This window comes from Protomyctophum parallelum (genome assembly GCF_964188405.1).
Source record: "Protomyctophum parallelum genome assembly, chromosome: 6".
Lineage (NCBI taxonomy): Eukaryota > Metazoa > Chordata > Actinopteri > Myctophiformes > Myctophidae > Protomyctophum > Protomyctophum parallelum.
In genome coordinates this window covers 38,763,971-38,784,967 of record NC_139701.1, presented here as the reverse complement: position 1 = coordinate 38,784,967, position 20,997 = coordinate 38,763,971, and the positions used below count along the sequence as shown (strand labels likewise).

The 20,997-nt window shown below is 41.3% G+C and overlaps 1 protein-coding gene across 1 annotated transcript; it reads left to right on the top strand.

The window, feature by feature from the left end:
* The first annotated feature begins 4,406 nt into the window (after window positions 1–4,406).
* On the top strand, window positions 4,407–19,551 carry rorca (RAR-related orphan receptor C a). Its single transcript, XM_083767133.1, has 10 exons — window positions 4,407–4,802; window positions 11,969–12,054; window positions 12,439–12,580; window positions 12,701–13,138; window positions 13,276–13,397; window positions 14,186–14,318; window positions 15,287–15,394; window positions 15,592–15,702; window positions 15,977–16,089; window positions 16,213–19,551. The coding sequence occupies exons 1-10, from the start codon at window positions 4,796–4,798 to the stop codon at window positions 16,372–16,374; spliced, it is 1,422 nt and encodes a 473-aa protein (XP_083623259.1). The 5' UTR covers window positions 4,407–4,795; the 3' UTR covers window positions 16,375–19,551.
* The last annotated feature ends 1,446 nt before the right edge of the window (window positions 19,552–20,997 follow it).

Sequence of the window (20,997 nt, the reverse complement as noted above, 5' to 3'; positions counted from 1 at the left end):
ATTGATGTAAACATTGCACATGATGTGAAAGGTAGGTACAAACCAGATTACAGGCCCATGGGGAGTCAGGGGGAGAGATTAGTCTGCATTGAAAGAGGAGAGGATAGGGGGTTTAGCAGGATGAGGGAGAGGAGAGGAAAGAGGATTATGGAACCTAGAGCTGGATCCTGAAATAATCCTCTCAGGATTCTGGGCTCTATCCGCCATACAGGCAGAGGCCAGTTCTAGCCATGGACTAGCTATCACTGCTTCTCTCTGCTGCCCTCTTCCACTGTATTTTGTCTGGGTACGCACGCAGTCCCTTTCTCTTTTCTCACTACCGTTTTGACTTTGGTTTGAATCAGTACTTGATGTCTTCCTTTAGAATCTAAATGTAAGTAGGGTGGGGGTAGCGATAGAAAGAGAGAATCTTTTTTTAAACATTTTCACCAAATAATGAAACAGACAACCAAAAGATAAACAGAAACAGCTTGACATAAACTACAATACAACAAAACACAATTTTTCAAATTAAGAGTAAGATTCTGTCTCTTTCTATCGCTACCCCCACCCTACTCATTCTGTCTGGCTTAATCTGGAAAGCCAGCCTAGGCATACATGCCTGCCTGTGTGTGAAGCGCCTCCCATTTCAATTCTCTCCATCCCAGTGTTCTAATTTGGGCATCACCATGGTTACATGAGATTCCAGGTCAGGGGGTCAGTGATGTTGCATGTGAATACTGGAGAGGTATACTATACCGTATTACCGTGTAATGTAGCACTGGGGTTGGAGATGGCAACTTGGCAAGTGTGTAATGTAACCCAAGAACGATTGCCGGGAGGATAGGGGATGTTTGGCAGGACAAGGAAGGAAATCATCAGACTGATACGTTTGGAAAGTAGGAGGAAGTGGAAGTTTACAGCATGGATTTTTTTTTTGCTGTCAATGAACTTTTCCCAGGACAGTTTCCTATTTTAGAAGTGTGCATTCAGAAAGAAGCAATGTGGTATGGCAAGTTTTAATGGGTTTTGTAGTATTTTGTAGCAGACAGAAATGTTGTGGCCTGGGTACTTGCGAGAGAAAGGCAGTGCCAGTTAAGAGAGGTGTACAACAAAGCATGTCTGGGTGTTGCTGTCAGGGATGTGGTCATAAAACTGTCAACACTCCTGAGAAACGCTAAAGAAGGAATGGATACCATGCGATGCAAATACCGGTATGCAATGCTGCTCTTTAGTTGTGACCAAGATCAGAAGGTGATAGAGAGACCATGAGTTGTGCTAAGAAGAGGAACAATAGAAAAAAGAGAATAAGAGAGAGAGAGAGAGAGAGAGAGAGAGAGAGAGAGAGAGAGAGAGAGATGGGGGTGAAAGGAACAGATAAAGCGAGGGGAGAGAGAAAGGGAGGGGTGTGTCGTGTGTGAGCCCTGCTGGACTGCGTTGCGCTCCACTAACCTACTTACTGTAATCTCTCCTCATTTCATAACTGTTCCTGCAAGTTACATCATACACTCATCATCTTACCCACGGGTATTAACAGTTTATTTTCATTAGGATTTGTTTTGGCTCCCTCAATGTATTTACTATTTTCCAACCTATGTCAACAATAATGCACTCTTCTTCACTGAAATAAATAAATAAATAAAAATAAACAAAACATTAAAAAGAAAATATATATATACAAATAAATCGTAAACAACACAGTTTTGACAACAGTCAAAGAAGGAAAAACTAAAAAAGGCAACTATAACAAATCCATGAAAAGCAAAACAGCGCAAGGTGAACAACCTCTGCTATGAGACAAAGAGGTGGGTGGGCAGGACAACAATGGGGTTCCAACACACAATGTGCTCAGCCAACATGTCAGATCAAAGCTGTAACACTAAACACCACCAGCTACAACAGTGATTACAGAGGACACAAGCCAAAAGAGGGAGTATTATCGGCCAACAGTTGCCTTTATAATCCGGAAATTTCCTGGGGAGGAGTTAGGCCCTGTGTTCACTTCACTATCAAGTAAGCCTGGGACCGAGGCTACTTCACTATAGAGCGTCGCAGTCCCACCCCCTTTCATGACGACGCCAGGCCCAGGAAATGATTCCCAATGCATTTTTGATTAGAACAATGATTTTTCCCATAGACATTTCAAAAGGTATTTATTTAAAGACGGTTACGCCGCCGACAAAGCCAACTCGAGTCGTGACAACTCATGACAACAAACGCAATATTTTGGACCAAACAAATAATTACAAAGAAGAAAAACAACAAAAAAGTGTTACCTGCTGTTTTTTTCTTCTTTCTAGTTATTTGTTCGGCCCAAAAAATGGTGTTGTTGTCATGATTTGTCAAGACAAGAGTTGGCTTTGTCCGCGGCGTATACGTCTTTTTTCTTTTTTTTTTTAAGATATTTTTTTTGCGGCTTACGCCTTTTATTGATTTTTGAAGGGACAGACAGTAGGCTGACAGGAAATGGGAGAGAGATGGGGGGATGACATGCAGTAAAGGCCGTGTCGGGTCCGGGAGTCGAACCCGCGGCACACTGCGACTGGATTACCAGTCCGGTGCCCAGACCGTTACGCTACGGCCTGGGCCAGCGTATACGTCTTTAAATAAATACTTTTTGAAATGTCTATGAGGAAAATGAACGGAGAATAATTTCCTGGGCCCTGGTAGGGGGCGGGACTGTGACGCTCTATTGGTTCTTAAAGGTATATTCAGTGATTTCACTCAAAAAACCTTAGGTTTCGTTTTTGGCTGTGGGACCCAGCCTTTCGTCCAATCAGGATAGAGAGTCAAAAATGAAATCTAAGGTTTTTTGACCCCCAGGGGTTAACTGGGGACTAGCCTCGATACCCTGGCTTTCATTTCGTCTGCGCGAAAGATGAAAGCCTGGAAAAAGCCGTGGGCTGAACCAGTCTAAAAGTGGGAGTCAACCCTTCCGGGTGGGCGTCGCTCTAAATGATGTGACGTAGCGCTGCACTAGGGGGGAGAGGAGGGGCCGGGGGTGACGGACAGATCGATGAGATCCAATCAGGGTGCGCGCTTTTCTGAGGCGCGACCCTCCCATCTAGGCCAGAAATGTCTCTGCTTAGGTCAGGCTAACTGGGGACAGGGAGGAACTCCTTATATGGCCAGCACACTCTATAGTAGGGAGGATTATCACAACAAAACAAAAGAATAAGTGATATTTGAATTAAGTGAAATCACTGAATATACCTTTAACGTAGGGTATGGGGAGTTGGAGACCCCCAGGAGCCCTCAGTGCAATTCCAGACCCCATGGTGAAAACTTCAAGTACAATTACATAAAAATTACTACCGGTATTTTAAAATGAATTTAGTCTTTAGTGGTTCCCAAACTTTTCAGGTCGAGACCCAATTCACCCAAAAGAGAGATTAGACTTTTTCCTAGGACCCAAACTATTGAAAATAGCATTAAGCTTTGGGAAACAGTGCTATAGTACAATCTGGACCAATTAATATAACAGTAAATTCTTCTTGGATTGAGGTCCCAGAAACAAAATCTTATCAAATAGAGGTCCTTGGTCAAATCAAATGCATACATGGCAATTTGGGGTCCTTGAAACAAAAAAGGTTGAGAAACAATGCATTACACTACACAAAACATACTACATTCAATTGCACTGAGGGAGCATTCCCCACCACCACACCACACAAAACATGATTTAGCCCTACACTGCTAAACACAAGTTCACTATTATGTCATGTGCAAGTCCGCAAACAAGTAGAATATTTTGACTGTTTGGACACTATCAAACTGTGTTTTACACTAAATAGATGTGTTGCTGCACCATCAGGATTCCACCCAAATGAGATGTGGTATGTAATGTAAGATTAAACATATTGTTTCAACAGAAAGCCACAAGGGGCCGATGGTGTCAGATTTTATTAGATTTTATCTCTGATATAGATACTATATAGTCTATTTTTCTGAATACTAACTGGGTGTGCCAGTTCATTGCTGAAATGCAACACAAAGCATTTTTGTAGGGATCACATATTCGTGGAATTATTTTTCTCTCTCTTTTTATTTTTTTGTATCATCCTTCCTGGGCGTATCTGCTCTCTGTTTACGGAAATATAAAATAACGTTTTGTTTTGGCTTAATCTACCAAAAAAAGAAAAGAAAAAAGAGAGAGGGGGAGCGCCGGCAAGAATAAATTCCCACGACATCATGTCTTTCTATGTGACACACTGCCACACTTTCTTTCCAGAGCGAGTTTCTTTCTGCTGATAAACTCCTCCTGCCTGACAGACTGTCGCTCGGCGGAGGGAGGGAGGGCGGGTACGTGCCTGACGAGTGACGACGGCGTAGTGTGTGCGCGCGCAATAGCCGAGGGGCACGAGGCGGGCCACTGGCGCGAGATCATGTGTAGTCCACGCGCCGAAATAGGTTAGGTTATAGCCTACTGTTGGAGCGAAGCAAGGCAGAGAGCAGAGGTCCGCTAGCACTGAGGAGTCTTTGATATTTTATTGCTTCCAGACGCAGAGCATGCTTTATGGTTATGCATAACATACCTGTTCTCTTCTCTTCGCACACAGACAGACCGACAGACACTCAGACTGCGCGGAATTAAACAAAAAACGAAAAGTCCACACGGAATCTTATTCTTTTTTTTCCCTTTTTCTTTTTTTAGCTTCTACTTTTCTTCAGCCGTTGCATTTTTTTGGACAAGTGCTCAGAAACATATGAGGATTTGTTGTTTTCACAGTTACCGACTGCTCCATTTTGGAGCAAAAAAGCTTAGGTCCTTTTCAATATTCATCGAAGATAGTAGCAGCAAGCATCCGCCGACAACATGAGAGGTGAGTTTGCAAAGAATTGTTTTAAATGATGTGATTCTTTTATTTCCATTTCGGAGAGACAGCATGACTTTCTTTCAAAGTGAGACCGAAGTGCGTATGACAGTGCACAGCATGCATGCACGGCCAGGCCACAGATTTCATTTTATTCCTCTATCTGCTAAATTTCCCACATTATAAGTAACAGTCAAAGTACATTTTCATCAATCATGAGACATATTATTTTACTATGGTATTTTGTTTTATGTTATTTTATTTTATTATTAGGCTTTCATTTTGTTGACGTGCATCCTTATGCTTTGCAGGTGTTAGTTTGCCTACACTGTAAAATGCATTATTATTGTGCATTTATTCCTTGTTTTGCCTCTTCTTCAGTGTGGTTATGGTAGGAGGTGTAATGACATGATTACACCAGTGAGCGACTGTAGTTATGTAAGAGTTGAACGCAGAGGGAGGGAGTGAGTGAGTGGAGATTAAGACCTGTCAAAGTACACAGAAAATATAAACCGGTAGTTTTATAAGCATTTCTTGTGCCTGCAGATATTGACGTTGTTGCATCATCACCATTATGGAATGGATTAGGCAATACTGGTCTTCGTGTTTAGTTCTGCTTGTTTGTATTCTTCTCAGTGTCAGATAGCTCTGGGTTTTGTACATTTTATGTCATTCTGTGAGTTTCGTACTGTGTTGTTGTTCTCAGCATCATCATTATGGCCGTCATTGTTAGGGAGACTGGTCCAGTGGGGGGGGGGGGGGGGGGGGGGTAGAGTCCGATGTACCATTGACCCCGTTATGTCACAGAGGATTACACAGCATTCTGTGAGAAGGGAGGGAGTGGGTATGCAGCTGAGGTCTGTCTTCATTACAGAGATAATTAATTATCATAGTTTTTTCAGCTGTCAAGGTACCCCGGCCATAAGCATGATGGAAACCGGAGGAACCTGATTTCCATTCCTGACATCAATAGGCCTACTACCTTTATGGCTGAACACACGCAGGCCTATTTGTAAACTGTTATTTGTTACAATGCTGTTAAATCAAGTTGAATGGAAAATGTATTTTATTTTTTTAGTTCAGAATTTCAGAAATAAATGATGTGTGCTGAACACAGAGCAGCTCAACTCCTGAAGAGTAGAGTCCTGAATCAGGATATGGGCACAGCAAGGACCCGTCCACCTTTAAACACAGCAGGGCACCTCTCTAAGCTTAGTTTATTTTGTGGTGAGCTAAGGTTGCCTACATCAACCAGAACCATGTTCTGGTTCAATAGAACCTTGTTTTATTGTCAACCGCTGCACTTACCATATTGTGTAACATGGTGACATCAGTCAGATTCATCTGTCTAAAACCACAAACGTAAATTAGTTAGCAAGATACAAGAGACTAGGTAGAGTAGCAGCACTTGTACAATGATTTTCACTTATATTATGCACCTGTATATAATAAGTTCCAGGCCAGACTATAACTGTGCCTTTCAGTCATCTGAGCAGTTAATTCTCCTGAACAGTGTCCATTTCTGTTTCACTGAATTAAACAAGGTACGGCCAGTGCAGATATCCATGATAACCTGTTTCACTGAAATAAACAAGGTACGGCCAGTGCAGATATCCATGATAACCAAAACATTATTAATGGCTGTGATGAGTCTCAAAATCACACCTGTGTGAAGTGAGGGGCGCTCTAATAATCATACATCATCATCAAGAATGGTGGTCCCCCAAGGGTTCCTACCGATATACATATCAGACACATGACGTACATTCTCCATTCATTGTCAATGGCATTTAATGTTTGTGTTCAGACAACACAAACATTAAACACTATAGCTGTTTATTGAGGGGCTAGTGCCCCTCAATAAACACCAATAAAACATTCCCTCAATTCAATTGCCTTGTGGACCAACAAGCTCATCGTTTAAATAAATGATTGGGTGTTCAACAGTTCATTGAACTAAACTATTCAATATAAATAATATACATATCAGTAATCAATAATCGATCATTTATTAAAAGAAAATAATAATCAAGCCCCATGTTAGGCATGTTATTATAGGCACAAATAATCTTTAAATATTTAAAAAAAACTTTGCCACGGATTGTGAGTTTGTAGATTGTCTGTTTTCAAAATTGTTGCATGACACCGTGCTACGTGGATAAACGATTCATTGATATAACAAAACGGAAACGCTTCTAATCTCGATTATTTGAAAACATTACAGATAGAATAATCACTACGAAAACTCTGCAGCCTAGTAGCCAACTAGCCATGATGATACCATATATAAGACAGATTGCCAGACCACTCAAGGTTAACCTTACTGGAGACAGGCAGCTCTCTATTCTCCAAGGGCACTGCCGTGCCTTTGCTGAGTTCAGGCTCAAAGCCACTATCTATCTGTCAGGCCCAGGGGGAAGTTCACAGTTGGCTACAGTATGTGTCAAGGTGCCCCTTCTCTCTGACAGCTGGACGCTAAGTTTCCACTCCCCTCAACATTCCCCTGCCCTACACATTATGGCTCTTCAAGTAACAACGTGTTATAGTGAACCCGAACTGTACCTACCCATGACAGTATTAATTTATGACTACTTAACTTCAGAAGTACTTCAAAGTTCATTTGGCAGTATGAACATACTATACTCATATGTCATTCTGCAGATGCTGTAACAATTGATGTTGATACAGACATACTCAATTTGTTGCCATACAAGTGATTGTGAGGCTTTAGATGTGGCGGCTGTAATGGCGTATGGCAAATGACTTGTATTTATCTAATGGTGCATGGGGCAGGGAGAGTGAGCTGAGTAAAGAGATATACAAGAGTAATTGCTGCAACATATTGAAATAAAGGTGTTGCTGACTTGCTGTTGTTCATACCAGCAGTCCAGCACGCAAAATCAACTCAATTCATAACTCTGGATGGGGTAAGGTGGTAGGGCTCCATTGGGTTGGGTTTGGGCATGAAGCAGGACAGGTCAAGGCACTTGTTCAATCACTGCTAGGAGAAGAGAGAAATAATGAACATTATACAGCAGCATTTATAATGTGTAGCATGTATACTATACATTCAAGGTAAAACAAATGAGGTATAGGTAATATTACAATCACTATACATTGTATAGTGATTGTAATATTACCTAATACCTAATTTGTTTTACCTTGAACTTGCATCTGTACATTCATTCTAACACAGAACTACCACAATATCAAGTCAGCTGATGAGCACTTTGTTAATCATGTGAAGTGTAGATACACTGTTTGCGACCAGAACAGGGCTTATCATGTTGCAGGCTTACATTGATTTTTAGGAGAGTTCAGAATCAGTAGAAATTATGCTGTCACAAAATTACTTACATAACTCAAAATCATACAGTGCAGTGTTCACTGTTACTTACTGTACCAATGTTACCTAATGCATACTGTTGCCTACAGATCAGTGCCAGATATAGATTGACATTGGATAAAGTAAATTCTTAGTGCAGACTTGCTGCACCATTAAACACATGGTAGCTTCAGACGGGGGACTTGCTACACTACACTAGTGAAGTGTTATAGTAGTTAGAGTTACATAACGCTCACATACATGTTTAAAGAGCTTGAGGTTTGAAGCTTGAGCCCTATTTGACTCCCTTTACTTTATAGGTAGGTCAAACTGAAGTTATGACTACCCACATAGCTGTTTAGAAAACAGGTGTTAGGTGAGGCTCCCTCTTGGGAAGAGAGGGACGAGAGGGCATTATGTTTATGAACCAACAGACCTGCAATAACCTTTGATTAACTGGTAACATATTGTACATAATATACCATACATCCCTCCTCCTACCCATAAGCTGTTAAATATAAGGTTATATATAAGGTTAAATATACAATATGCCTATGGTAAGTAAATGTAAAGTGTACAGCAAATAGGACCTTTGGACTCTGTTTGATTAGGTGGGACGAGAGACCAAAGTCTCCCCATTGTGGGGTTTTAAAGTGCTGACCAACTGAGACTGACACACTGACTGACTGAGACAGCAAAAGTCCTTAAATCTCTAATAGATTAGGTGCTAAGGCTTACTGACTAAACCATAGAGTGCCTTGGTGCAATGAAATTAAATTCCTAATGTCAATTACAAATAATGCATTTGCCCACAAGAGGTTACTCCAAAGATCGCCTCCATAATTCTAATGGCATGTGTATGACTTAAATATGAACAGTGGCTATGCTTAAGTGATTCCACTGCTTAGATCTGAGTATCTAATGTACTGATTGATGATTACAATTTATTAGTACAAGTATGTACCCCGCTCCTTTTCTTTATAATGCTTTTTCTACATATATGAATGGCTTTCCTATACAGACTGACCAGATTTCTTCCTGCTTGTGTAACTACTCTCGTAGAACAAAGCGAAGTGGCTACGTTATGTTCTAAACATAGCTTTGTTCTGTTATGTTCTAAACATAGCTGGTGAGAATAAAGCAACCATTGTCCACACCTGACAAGTGAAATGACAAGACTTCACACCCACCAAAACAAACATCTTTGACCCACTGACCAAATCACCCAAAGTTTTTTGGGGCCTTTTCTTCCTGTATTGATAGTTACAGTGTAGAGAGACAGGAAACGGGGAGTTGGGGAGTGACACGCAGCAAAGGTTTCCCGGGCTCTGGATCGAACCCGGGACTTGCTGTCATGTGGTACACCACTCAGCTATTGGCACGCCCACCTAAAGTTTAAAATAACACAATATTATCAGAATAAATATTTAGTAACATCGTGGCTTCAATTCAACTGTTCAGTGATTGGAGCATAACCGAGACTGCATGGCGGGCGGTCTATACTGTGCTTCATGTGAGAAACATTCTCTGCTAATTAATTAGTATTAGACACACATGTTAGATGTGTGACAGCACAATAGTATCATATGATAAGCTGTCACGCAATGGTTTATGTAACGTTGTGTTCATGGATGACTCTCTGGCCAGACAACTGCACCAGAGTATAAATAGATTTATGGTCGAACGCCAAGACAGCTGAAGCTTGAAGCTTCACTCAAATACTTGACGTGTTGCTACAAGTTGAGAGCTATATGGTAGCATAAGTCGTTACTTCTGTGCCCACATCTTATATTGCAAATGTTACATAAGTAATGACAGGCTATAGTGAACTCTTCATCATCAATCTTTCATTAATCAAATCTTAGATTGTTTTTTCCCCTCCCTCCTCCACGCACTCTTTACCCAGTGAACGAGTCAGATTTGGTTCCACCTTAAAACCCGCAAGAAATCAGATTACATCCCTTGCAAGGTTGCCACCAAAAGCACCTCCCCCTTTTGCTGAATGGGAAACTGTGTCAGTGGAACAGCTCCTAAGCTTGGCACAGCGAGTGCAGGAGGTGCCGAGCGAGCGCAGGAGGTGCTGAGCGCAGGAGGTGCCGAGCGTGGCAAGTGAAATGGCGAGTCAGAGGCAGAGCCATGTAGCTGGCGGCCAATGGGGAAGGAGGAGATGGAGGAGGGAGGCTTACTGCAGGGTTGCCACGACAACCTCCTTTGAATATGTGTGCTCATGGAATGCGGCCAGACGGCAGTTATATAATAGGGTGATGGGAGGGGGGGGAGGCACAGGATGGGGGAGAGAGGAAAACAGTGACAGAGAGAGGTTTTTTTCCACTGCTCTTTATTTATTTATTTTCCCTCTTTTTTTTGTAGGTCAGTAGGAATTCTATACTGCGGAAACTCTCAAATATCTCATTGTTGAAAAAAGACATTAACATAGACAAAGGAAACTGGCCCTTGTGATATCATTTTTTCCCCTCCATTTATGCTCTAAATGGTGACTAGCGTGCTAATATCACCCACTAACCTCATTTGTGTTGTATCACAGTGTGACGTAACTCTACCCTTTCACATATTGGCTTTTTTTTAATTCCGTAATATGGGATGGTGCTCTGGAAACGCATGTGAAGGCCATTCAATACGGTTGCTGCAATTTAGAGGTTACCTAACACTTCACACATCACCCAGCAGAAGTAGTTGAAAGGAATAATTGTTTTGCTGGCCCCTCCACTCCTGAGTCAAATCAAATCCTAAATCGCAACAATTCACACACAATTGTTATCTTGGAATTGCCATTTTGAAGGCCTGCTATGCTGGCTGTGGTGGATGTCTGAGAGAGGCCTGCATGGTCTTTGTCAACCTGTTAACATTTAGCTCACCCTGGAGGAGGAGGAGCGACGGACGGACAGGGTGAGCCGGTGAAACTTTATAACCCCGGGCCTCAAGCTAATGCAATTGACCTGCTATTCTGGGCCTGAGGAGGCCCTGGTACTTAGATAAACAACATAATGAAAAGAACAGGCTGTTCCTGAAGGAGGCAGCTTAGGCTTTTACATTGAACACAAGGTGTAAAACACGTAGGCAGAGTGGTTTATTTTATCCATTAACAGAGGCAGCGTGTTTTGACCACCTTTCCTCCTCGGATAACACATATAATCTTATTTTTTAAATCAAACATATTGTGTTTTCATGGATGGCCTGACATGACAGAGCATGCATATTATGCTTGAACAAGGTCAACTGAGTCTAGCTGCACTGTGTTGTGTCGCATTGGAGGCTGTGTTTACCTTGTTTGACTGCAGAAATCTTGTAGATCAAGGCTGTCTTGAATAAATATTGATTTATTATTAAGCTGCACTCTCATATTTGATATGGATGAGGTATTGTATTGGGTGATTAGGCGGCTAGTATGATAAGACCAGAAGACAAATGTTGATTGTTCGACGCTAAACTGGCACAAAAACATTTCTTTATCGTAGATTCGTAGTGCTCTTGAACTGTTGCCAACTTTGTGTGAGGGCAACCCAAGGCCTGGTGAAGTAATGCCCCCTCTTTGGAGCATATCTTTTTTCTCACGGTCATCAATTGCTAGAATTGTAGTGAGCCCGCCCCAAGATTTTAATTTGACTAAAAGAGCAACAACAAATGTTACATAGTGCAACAATAAAAGTACATGGAATACTGCACTTATGACTGCACTTATCCAGCCATTATTATTATGTTCTCTTGAAACACATAAATTTGAAATGTGTTCTGATCTTTGTGAAACTTTCACCTATAATGACATGCCCAAAATATGGACACCAGATTGAAAGTTGGCTAATGATTCTTCCATCTCTCTTTATTTTCCTAGCGCAAATAGAGGTGATTCCCTGCAAGATCTGTGGGGACAAGTCATCAGGGATCCACTATGGTGTCATTACCTGTGAAGGCTGTAAGGTGAGCCATCCTCCACCATGTTCTGCTTTTAACCAATTCTATCACATCTTTTTGTTTTCCTACACATAATTCAGTTGTAGTTTTCTGTAAATCCCAATCCACACCAATGATTCACAACCCAACAACTTGCAGCCAGTTGCAGGGTTCTGAATTGACCCGTTGTAGGTTGCAAGTGGTTGCAAGTTCAATCATATGTGGATTCGGCATTAGACAGTGCTATTTGTTCAAATCTAGGCTTAGGTCTGGACAATATTCCTGAATATATACTATGATATGAAAGAGAAGCTAGCGTTCATCCTCCAGAGGTTTGAATGCATACTCACACTGCAGTCCCTGTTACCTATTATTCATTAGTCTGTGTGTGTGTGTGATCTTTGTACCCAGGGCTTCTTTCGTCGCAGCCAACAGAACAATGCCATGTACTCCTGCTCACGTCAGAGGAACTGTCCGATTGACCGGACTAACCGCAACCGCTGTCAGCACTGCCGGCTGCAGAAATGTCTGGCTCTGGGCATGAGCCGTGATGGTGAGTTCAAAAAATTAACTTTTTCGGCCTCTACTTTAAATATTTTAAACAGACAGTTATTTGATTTCAGTTCTATTTGTAAGTTCCCTAATTCCTGTGTCACCCCACCCCTCCATACAGCTGTGAAGTTTGGGCGCATGTCTAAGAAGCAGCGCGACAGCCTGTATGCCGAGGTTCAGAAGCACCAGCAGTCTCAAGAGCGTGCCGGGGGTGTGACCCATGACGAAGGGCCTGAGATGGGTATGCACGGTCCACGCACCTACAGCCGAGGCTCAAGTTCCGCTCTCAGCGATCTGGATGACATAACCACACTGCCTGAAAGCCTGTTCCTTGATCTGCCCCTGACCCCAGAGGGCAGAGGTGGAGATTACTGCCTGGAGATGTTGAGTGGCAGTGCGGGTAGCAGCTCCTCCTCTCAGAGCTCACCAGAACAGACCAACTTGGATTTTGTAGATGGACACCACATCAAGCATGAATACCAGCTGTTGCATGATTCAGGGCTCTTCTCACACGCCATTCTCAACCCCCTGCCTGAAGGTTGCTCCCTACTCGAGATAGGTCAGTGGAAATCCAATACAGACTCACTCTGATCAGAAAGTCAAACTTATTCATCACTCTCTCTTGTTGTAAACCTCAAAACGTCTGAAACAACAACAAAAAAACATTTTTTTTTTTTTTTTGTTCTCCCTATCCAGAGCGCATTACCCAGACTGTGGTGAAGTCCCATATGGAGACCAGCCAGTACAGTACAGAGGAGCTGAGGAGGATGGCATGGACACTTTACTGCCCTGAGGAGACACGCTCCTACCAGACCAAGGTACAGTGTGGCTTGTTTGGGGTTACACACACCAGCATTTTGATGCCCGCTATTCCGACGCATCACCATTCCGACGCGCCACATTACTAACCCTGTCCCTAACCCCTAACTGCATGTGGAAGCCACATTGCCGGAATGATTATGTTAGGGATGGAATGCTAATCGTTATTATTGTTCATCGTGTTAAAAAAACACAATAATCGTATCACATAGATTTACATTTATCGTGAAATTGTCCTCTGTCATACACTAACATGAATTGTTTTTTGTCGAGCTGCAAATTCAGCACGACTTAAACCTTCTATAGTTGATCAAACTGACTGTTAAGAGCGCATTTGGTATGCTCTTACAGTATTTATATTTTTAGCAAACGTTCCCCCTAGAATAGGGATGCTGGGGGTTCAAGTAGTTAACAAAAGTGGCATATTTTGATTATCGTGACAATATCGTTAATCACAATTATTTGTGCCACAATAATCGTGACCTAAATATCAGTATCACACACATATTGAAGGTAGGTTGGCTTCCAAGGAATGGAAAACCACCACTTCAACAGCTATGTTCCATGTCAAATTGTCTCTGAGCAAGAAAATATTAAATGACTACTCTTTGACCTTGTCTGACACAGTTCAGCTCAACAACTCTTTGTTACAGTCAGATAGATATCTCTCCACTTTACTGAAAAAGCAAAACAGCAGTCAAAAAGTATATTCTATATGTAGGAGACATCATGCAGGTTTTCCCCCCAAAAACAAACTTACACTGTGTTTCTTGTCTTTCTCTCTCAGTCGGCTGAGGTGATGTGGCAACAATGTGCCCTTCAAGTCACAAATGCCATCCAGTATGTGGTAGAGTTTGCCAAGCGCATTACTGGCTTCATGGACCTCTGTCAGAATGACCAGATCATCCTCCTCAAAGCAGGTCAGTGTTTCACTTTGGCATCATATTACACTACAGCCCATAAATCTTAATGTCTGATACTCTACGGTCACATAATTCCCTTACTACTTACTAGTTATTTATTTTTGGTGCCAGGCACCAGTAATGTCCCGTCCCGACTTCACGGAGCTCCTGGTGCAAGCACCTTGAGAGCGAAACATTTTGAGCTTTCATGGTTTCGATGTAATTATTACAGTATTACTAGACACATGCCTTCAAGCAAGATGACTGTTATTCCAGGTGTCTTTCTACATTTGGTGATTTGCATATACTGTAGTTGTACTGGGCTACTGGCTATCATCTCGTTTCTATAAGAGCTGAAAGTGCAATTTAGACGACCCTTAAAGATAAATTATGCTTCGGCAACACAGTGCGAAATGTCGCACTTCGTTGTCACAGACAGGAATTATGCAAATTCAGCAGTTTTTACGTTCAGCGATGGAAGTCGCATACTGTACCTGCCGATTTTTGCAAAGTCACAGATGCCGTCTCGAGTATCGTGGTGCAATAATTGGATGGCTGCCATATTCACAGAATGTAAACCTTAGCTGGACTTGGCATGTAGTTGTTTTAAATTAGTAACAATGGGTGCTGTTGCTGAACTATAAATGCAAAATGTGGCCAAAGCATATTAGGCTTAACATTGCGGTTAATCTTGCAGAGTGCAAATATCACATGCCTATTGAGTGATGTGAAATGGCACTTTTAGACATCAAGGGATCTTTTGTTCTCCAACAATCGTCTTTTCTTTTGCCCAAATAGTTCTTTTTAGCTGTCTGTTCAGCCTCATGCAATGAGTGTGCATCTGAATTAATTTAACAGTCCGGCTGTTATTTTCAGAAAAGGGTTTCTTTTGTAGCTGTGTGTGTGTTCAAGCATTATTTACTCCCCGTCATCCCCATCTGCTAGTCCCTCCATCTAAATGTGTGTTCTTAACTTCTTATCTACAGGCTGCTTGGATGTTCTGCTGATCCGCATGTGTCGGGCCTACAACCCTATCAATAATACGATGCTCTTTGATGGAAAGTTTTGTGGCCCTCAGCTTTTCAAAGCTCTTGGTGAGTGAACTGGTTTCCTTGCTCACACACATCGATACAAATAAACACAAACCCAATGCTTTATAGTTCCTTTACGGTTCACAACCACAGTAGACATCTTAAAAGACTAATTAAAAACGTCATTGTAAACTTTCATGTGTTCTCGATCAAAATGAATGTTTTAATAATCATTCTATTACCTCCTTCCTTCCCACTAGGTTGTGATGACCTTGTGAATGCAGTGTTTGATTTGGCTAAAAGTCTGAGCCGTATGCAGCTATCTGATGAGGAAATGGCCTTGTTCAGTGCAGCTGTGCTGCTGTCACCAGGTAAGCACCAACGCCAGAGATTGCGATATAAGGCATTCTGCATCCAGTTTACAATAAAACCTGCATTGCACAACAGGCCTCTTAGTTAAATACTTGTAACACCTTAAATGATACCTACTCAGAACGTCAGACTCACTCCCAGTTTTCTCTGAGGACTCACCTCTTCAGACTCCACCTCAACCCCTAGCAGTTCATTCTCCCTGTACACCTTCCTAGTCACTAGTTCTCATGATTTTGTTACTATGTGTACTAATGTCACTGTTTCTCTCTCCAGACCGACCCTGGCTAACAGACCCTCACCAGATCCAAAAGCTGCAGGAGAAGGTCTATGTGGCTCTGCAACGCTGCTTACAAAGAGAAGGCTCATCAGAGGAGAAACTGGCTAAGGTATAGTGACTTCAGCCTCTAACATCACTAACACTAAATCCTTAGTGTCCTAATTAGACAGGAATGTATTGTGATGCTTCAACAGAGTTCTTATTCTTTGCTTCATCTCTCTTTCCTTCTTAGATGGTGTCTAAGCTCCCCGTCATGAGGTCTATTTGCAATCTCCACATCGACAAACTGGAGTTTTTCCGTCTAGTACACCCTGAGACAGCTTACACTTTCCCTCCCTTGTACAGGGAAGTGTTTGCCAGTGAAATCAACTTCCCAGATTCCACAGAGGGCTAACAATGCTCAGTAAAAGAGAGTGATTCAAGTAGACATTGAGGTTTAGGGAGGTAGGGAGAAATGTGGCAACCAGCAGAAGCAAAACCAACCAGCAGCTCAGTGACAATCCTGCACGCTACACTTTAGGACACACTCCTCTCACCTCTAATCTCTCATCCTTATGGAGTATCTTACACTGCCCTACTAGCCAGTCCAAGTAACTTCACCATAGTAGTAGGTGCTGCTGGGTAGTCAGTGCATGCTACCTAATTGTTTTCATAAGGGGATGGGAGAAATTATTATTGGTTCAAATAATTTGTTTTTAAAAAGAAAAACAAAACACTTTTTTAAGTTGAATTCCTCATTAGAACAAGTTTGACTTCTTTCCCAGCTACCAAGTTCCTTTAAGCTAATGTTGAATGTACCCCTTCTTCACTTAACCGTACAGCACAGCCCCAGGCTTGATACAGAATGTACATGTATGTACACCCGTTTTGACGAGATGTGCTGTAATGATTGCTTGTTGTAACTCTCAGTGCATTTTTTTCCTTCTCATTTTGGTAGTGCCCACACTTGACAGTTTTGTTACTTTATGAACAAGCTGTTTAAAGGGACCAAGATCAAACTCGCAGACATGCAGGGTTCCAAAATGTGCAAATCATGGGTAAAGACCCAAGTGTCTGCCGCCATGCACATTCAAGCTCTTGCACACTCAGCACAAAGACATAGCACTTATGCCGGCATTCATGGGTATTTTTACCAGCACACATTCAGACACTGATATATGTGAGCTCTGTTTTGTTTTTGTTTTTTTGTTTTTTTAATGCAATCAGCGACCTCAGTCCCAATTCCCCTTCCCTTTGCAAATGCCACTTAGAAAGAGACGAGAGTGAAGAATTACAGAAGTATTGTGAAAGTATTTTCGAATTTTTCTTTTGATATAGTACATATGATAAGAGTTCATTGAGAGAGAAAGAGGAAGAGAAAATTGGAAGAAGAAAAAGATAATGGCAATGTAATGGTTGTTCTCAGGTCTCTCATAACAAATACTGCCTGACCATAACTTGGGGTTCTGGGATGAACTGATTTGACTGGTGAAAAAGGAATGGTGGACGTATAGTACTTACTGATGACGAATCAACTTTCAAATTGTTATGAATGAACACTTATGGCAACAAGACTTTCAGTTCTCCTGTTCAAAAGACTGCCGCTTGTGCTGCTGAAAAGGTCAGACAATGGACATGCCTCTGGACAAACACAGTCCAGGGAAACCAAGCAACGTGGGGTTAAGTGTTTACTTGGACACGCTCCTGGAACATTTTCACTTCAACCCCCCTCTTCATGAGTCTGCCATCACAAAACCTCTGGCATGGGCAGAATCAGCGGGTCCAACAGTTCCTGGGAGTAGTGAAAATCAAGCTGGGAACAACTGAGACTTAACAGAGAAAGTGAGAGCGAACACAGAGACACTGACAATTCTCTAGCCTACAATGTTTCAAACTGTTTCAGGCTTATGGCCTGCACTCTCAGTCAACTGAAGGTGCTCTCTCTTCCTAACCCCACTCCCTTACTACCTCACCCATTAACACTACATGACACAGAAAAGGGTTGAAAGAGCCACCAGCTACCCCCCTGAGTTAGTATGTTTACATTATCCATACTAGCATTCTTCGGCAATACTATAGTTAGCAGTGAAATTTGAAGGATAGTGATAGACAAATTAAATAGATTCAACCTTTGTGTTGAACCAATTGCATTTTTTTGTCTACTCAAAGAACAGCTTTCAGCTCATTCCTTTTGATTCAGGAAGCAGATAAAGATCTCTCACAAGTAAGGAGGATGAACATTTTTCATGAATTCTCCCAAGGAGAGGGGTTGGTTATCTTTAAGACTATAGTGTCTTCTGCCAGTGAGAGCTTGTCCGTAGCATAGACAAGAATTTTGCAAATTAATAGTTTGACCAAACATTCTTAATACGTTTTACATAAAGAGACAATCACTTTTGCAGGCCCAGCCGTTGATGCCTAGTTGTATTTGATATGACTAAATCCGGTTTAATTTTGCACTGCTGGAACAGTGCTGGTCTCCGTACTATATATGGGTATAGTTAGTATACGGGGGATAGACTTTTTCTGGGTGCTTAAAACAGTGGCATGATGGGATTGTGCAATAATGTCTTTCCCGTTCTCAGTTTTGTGGGCCTTTGTAGCCCATCTAGGTGCTCTTTTTCCACAAGCACTCCGCAGATGGACAGTTAACAGTAGAGAACAAGAGATGACACTACAGTCAACATAACAAAGATCCAGACAACTTCTGCACAGATCTAGTATTAACTGACAAGAATGGATGGCAGGTTTATTTTCTTTTCTTTTTTTTAATTCTTTTTAAGACAGAAGATTGTAACAATGTGCAATGGTTTGTGTTTCAAAGTCTGGAATGTTGAACATGTTCACATTTGAAAGAAACACGATACGAATTTGCAGACCTACAGACTGCCTATAAAACATCCCTTAAGAAAGGTGTGTTTTGAAAGCGGTTCCATGGGTTTGCAGTTAAAGTTCTGCTCAAAGTTACTCAGGGAGATAGCTTGGCTCTCGGTCCTATTAGTGTCTTCAATTAGTCTAGCAAGACACCTTGCACCAAGATAGAAGACCTTAAAACCTTGATCACTGTGTACAGTACATGTTTTTGTGAACACAGAAGATTCAAAGATTTCACCCCTGTCTAATATAATTTTCACACTTTCAAACTTTTGAGTCTCAGTCGTAGAAGAATTAGGATTTAAGATAAATTGTAAAAAATAAAAGAATATATAATGTAATATAAAAAATGGATTTTAATCTCTGAATCTTCAATCTTGTATTGGTTTTGTTGTGATCATTTGTTTCTTCATTTCTATCCTCATCTGTACTGTTTAGTGTCCTTGTTTTTTGGAGAGAATGTAATTCTATTTTTTTTAAAGAGCATTTTTAAAGATGTCTCCCTCAAAGTTTCTCTTTTTGTCATGAACCTTCTGTCTCATATTTTCACTCTATTTTAAGATTATTGTCATTGAAATCAACATAGATTTTAATAAATAATTTATGATATGTTATGGATATAAAACCTAAGAGGTTATGAACACAGTGATGTGTTATTGTTGTACAATGGGGATACACTATGTGGATTTAAGAATGTAATAAAGGTCTTTTTACAATATTTTTGCATTTGTATTCGTCTTTGTATCTACAACAAACATGAACGTCACACATGATTATTGGCACCTTTACCATATTCTAATCCTATTTGCAACATAGATTTCAATGGAACTCATGAATGTGTCACATCGCTATACAATTTAGAATTGTTTTATTCTTTAAATATAGGTCCTATAGCATGGACTGATATTTTATTATTATCTATGCAGTATGCATACAAAGGGGGAAAAGAGAAGTGTTCATTCACAAACAGGTTTGCAGGTTTATACACATCCATCTACATATACATTTAAACATAATTCATATTTTGATGTACAGTACATTCCAACCAAGTGGTGAGGAAGGCACAGCATCTCTCAGGTGAAGAAGTTTGGTAAGTGCAGTGGTGACCCTATGGGCCTTATACAGAAGTACCACTGAGAGCATCCTGATTGGTGCCTGCATCATCAATGCCTGGTATGGGAACTGTACTGACCTCAGCCGAGCGCATCAGTGGATGTGAGTTTCCCTTCACCTGGAACATCGGAACACGGATGTGCCAGCATTGTTAGGCCTACTGCCATGACCAAGTCTGCTAAAATAAACTTTATCAATGATAAAGCTGAGGAAAACAAAAAACAATCTTCGGGGGCTCTGGAAGCTACTCAACAAACAAACTAGGCTGCGGTCAGAAACTGAAAACAAATCGAATGACACTCTAATCACTGAAAGCTTGATGTAGCCAACTACTTGAACTAGGGTTGTCCTGATCGGATCGGGTGATCTGAAATCGGGGGCCGATCACGTCATTTTCAAATGATCGGAAACAGGAGGCAAAAAACGTGATCGGGACACCCCTAGTATCAATATTATATCCATATCATGATATTAGACTGGATATTGTCCGAGATTTGGGATATTGTACTATTGTGATATGGCATAAACGTGTTTTATAAAATATAAATATCTGGAAAAATCGGTATCGGCAGATACTCAAATTCAAATGAACGGAATCGGATCGGGAAAGAAAACGTGATCGGGACATCCCTAACTTGAACATCTTCTTTACAAACACATTAAGCACATTAAAACCTTCTACAGAAACCTAGGTGTTTGTAAAGACGATTTTAAACTGGTAATGGTAACAACTGATGAGGTAGGCTACTTAAGAAACTGAGTACCCTACAACCCAACAAAGCCATGACAATATTAAAGGTATATTCAGTGATTTCACTTAATTCAAATATCACTTATTTTTTTGTTTTGTTGTGATAATCCTCCCTACTATAGAGTGTGCTGGCCATATAAGGAGTTCCTCCCTGTCCCCAGTTAACCCCTGGGGGTCAAAAAACCTTAGGTTTCGTTTTTGACTCTCTATCCTGATTGGACGAAAGGCTGGGTCCCACAGCCAAAAACGAAACCTAAGGTTTTTTGAGTGAAATCACTGAATATACCTTTAAGTGGGCTT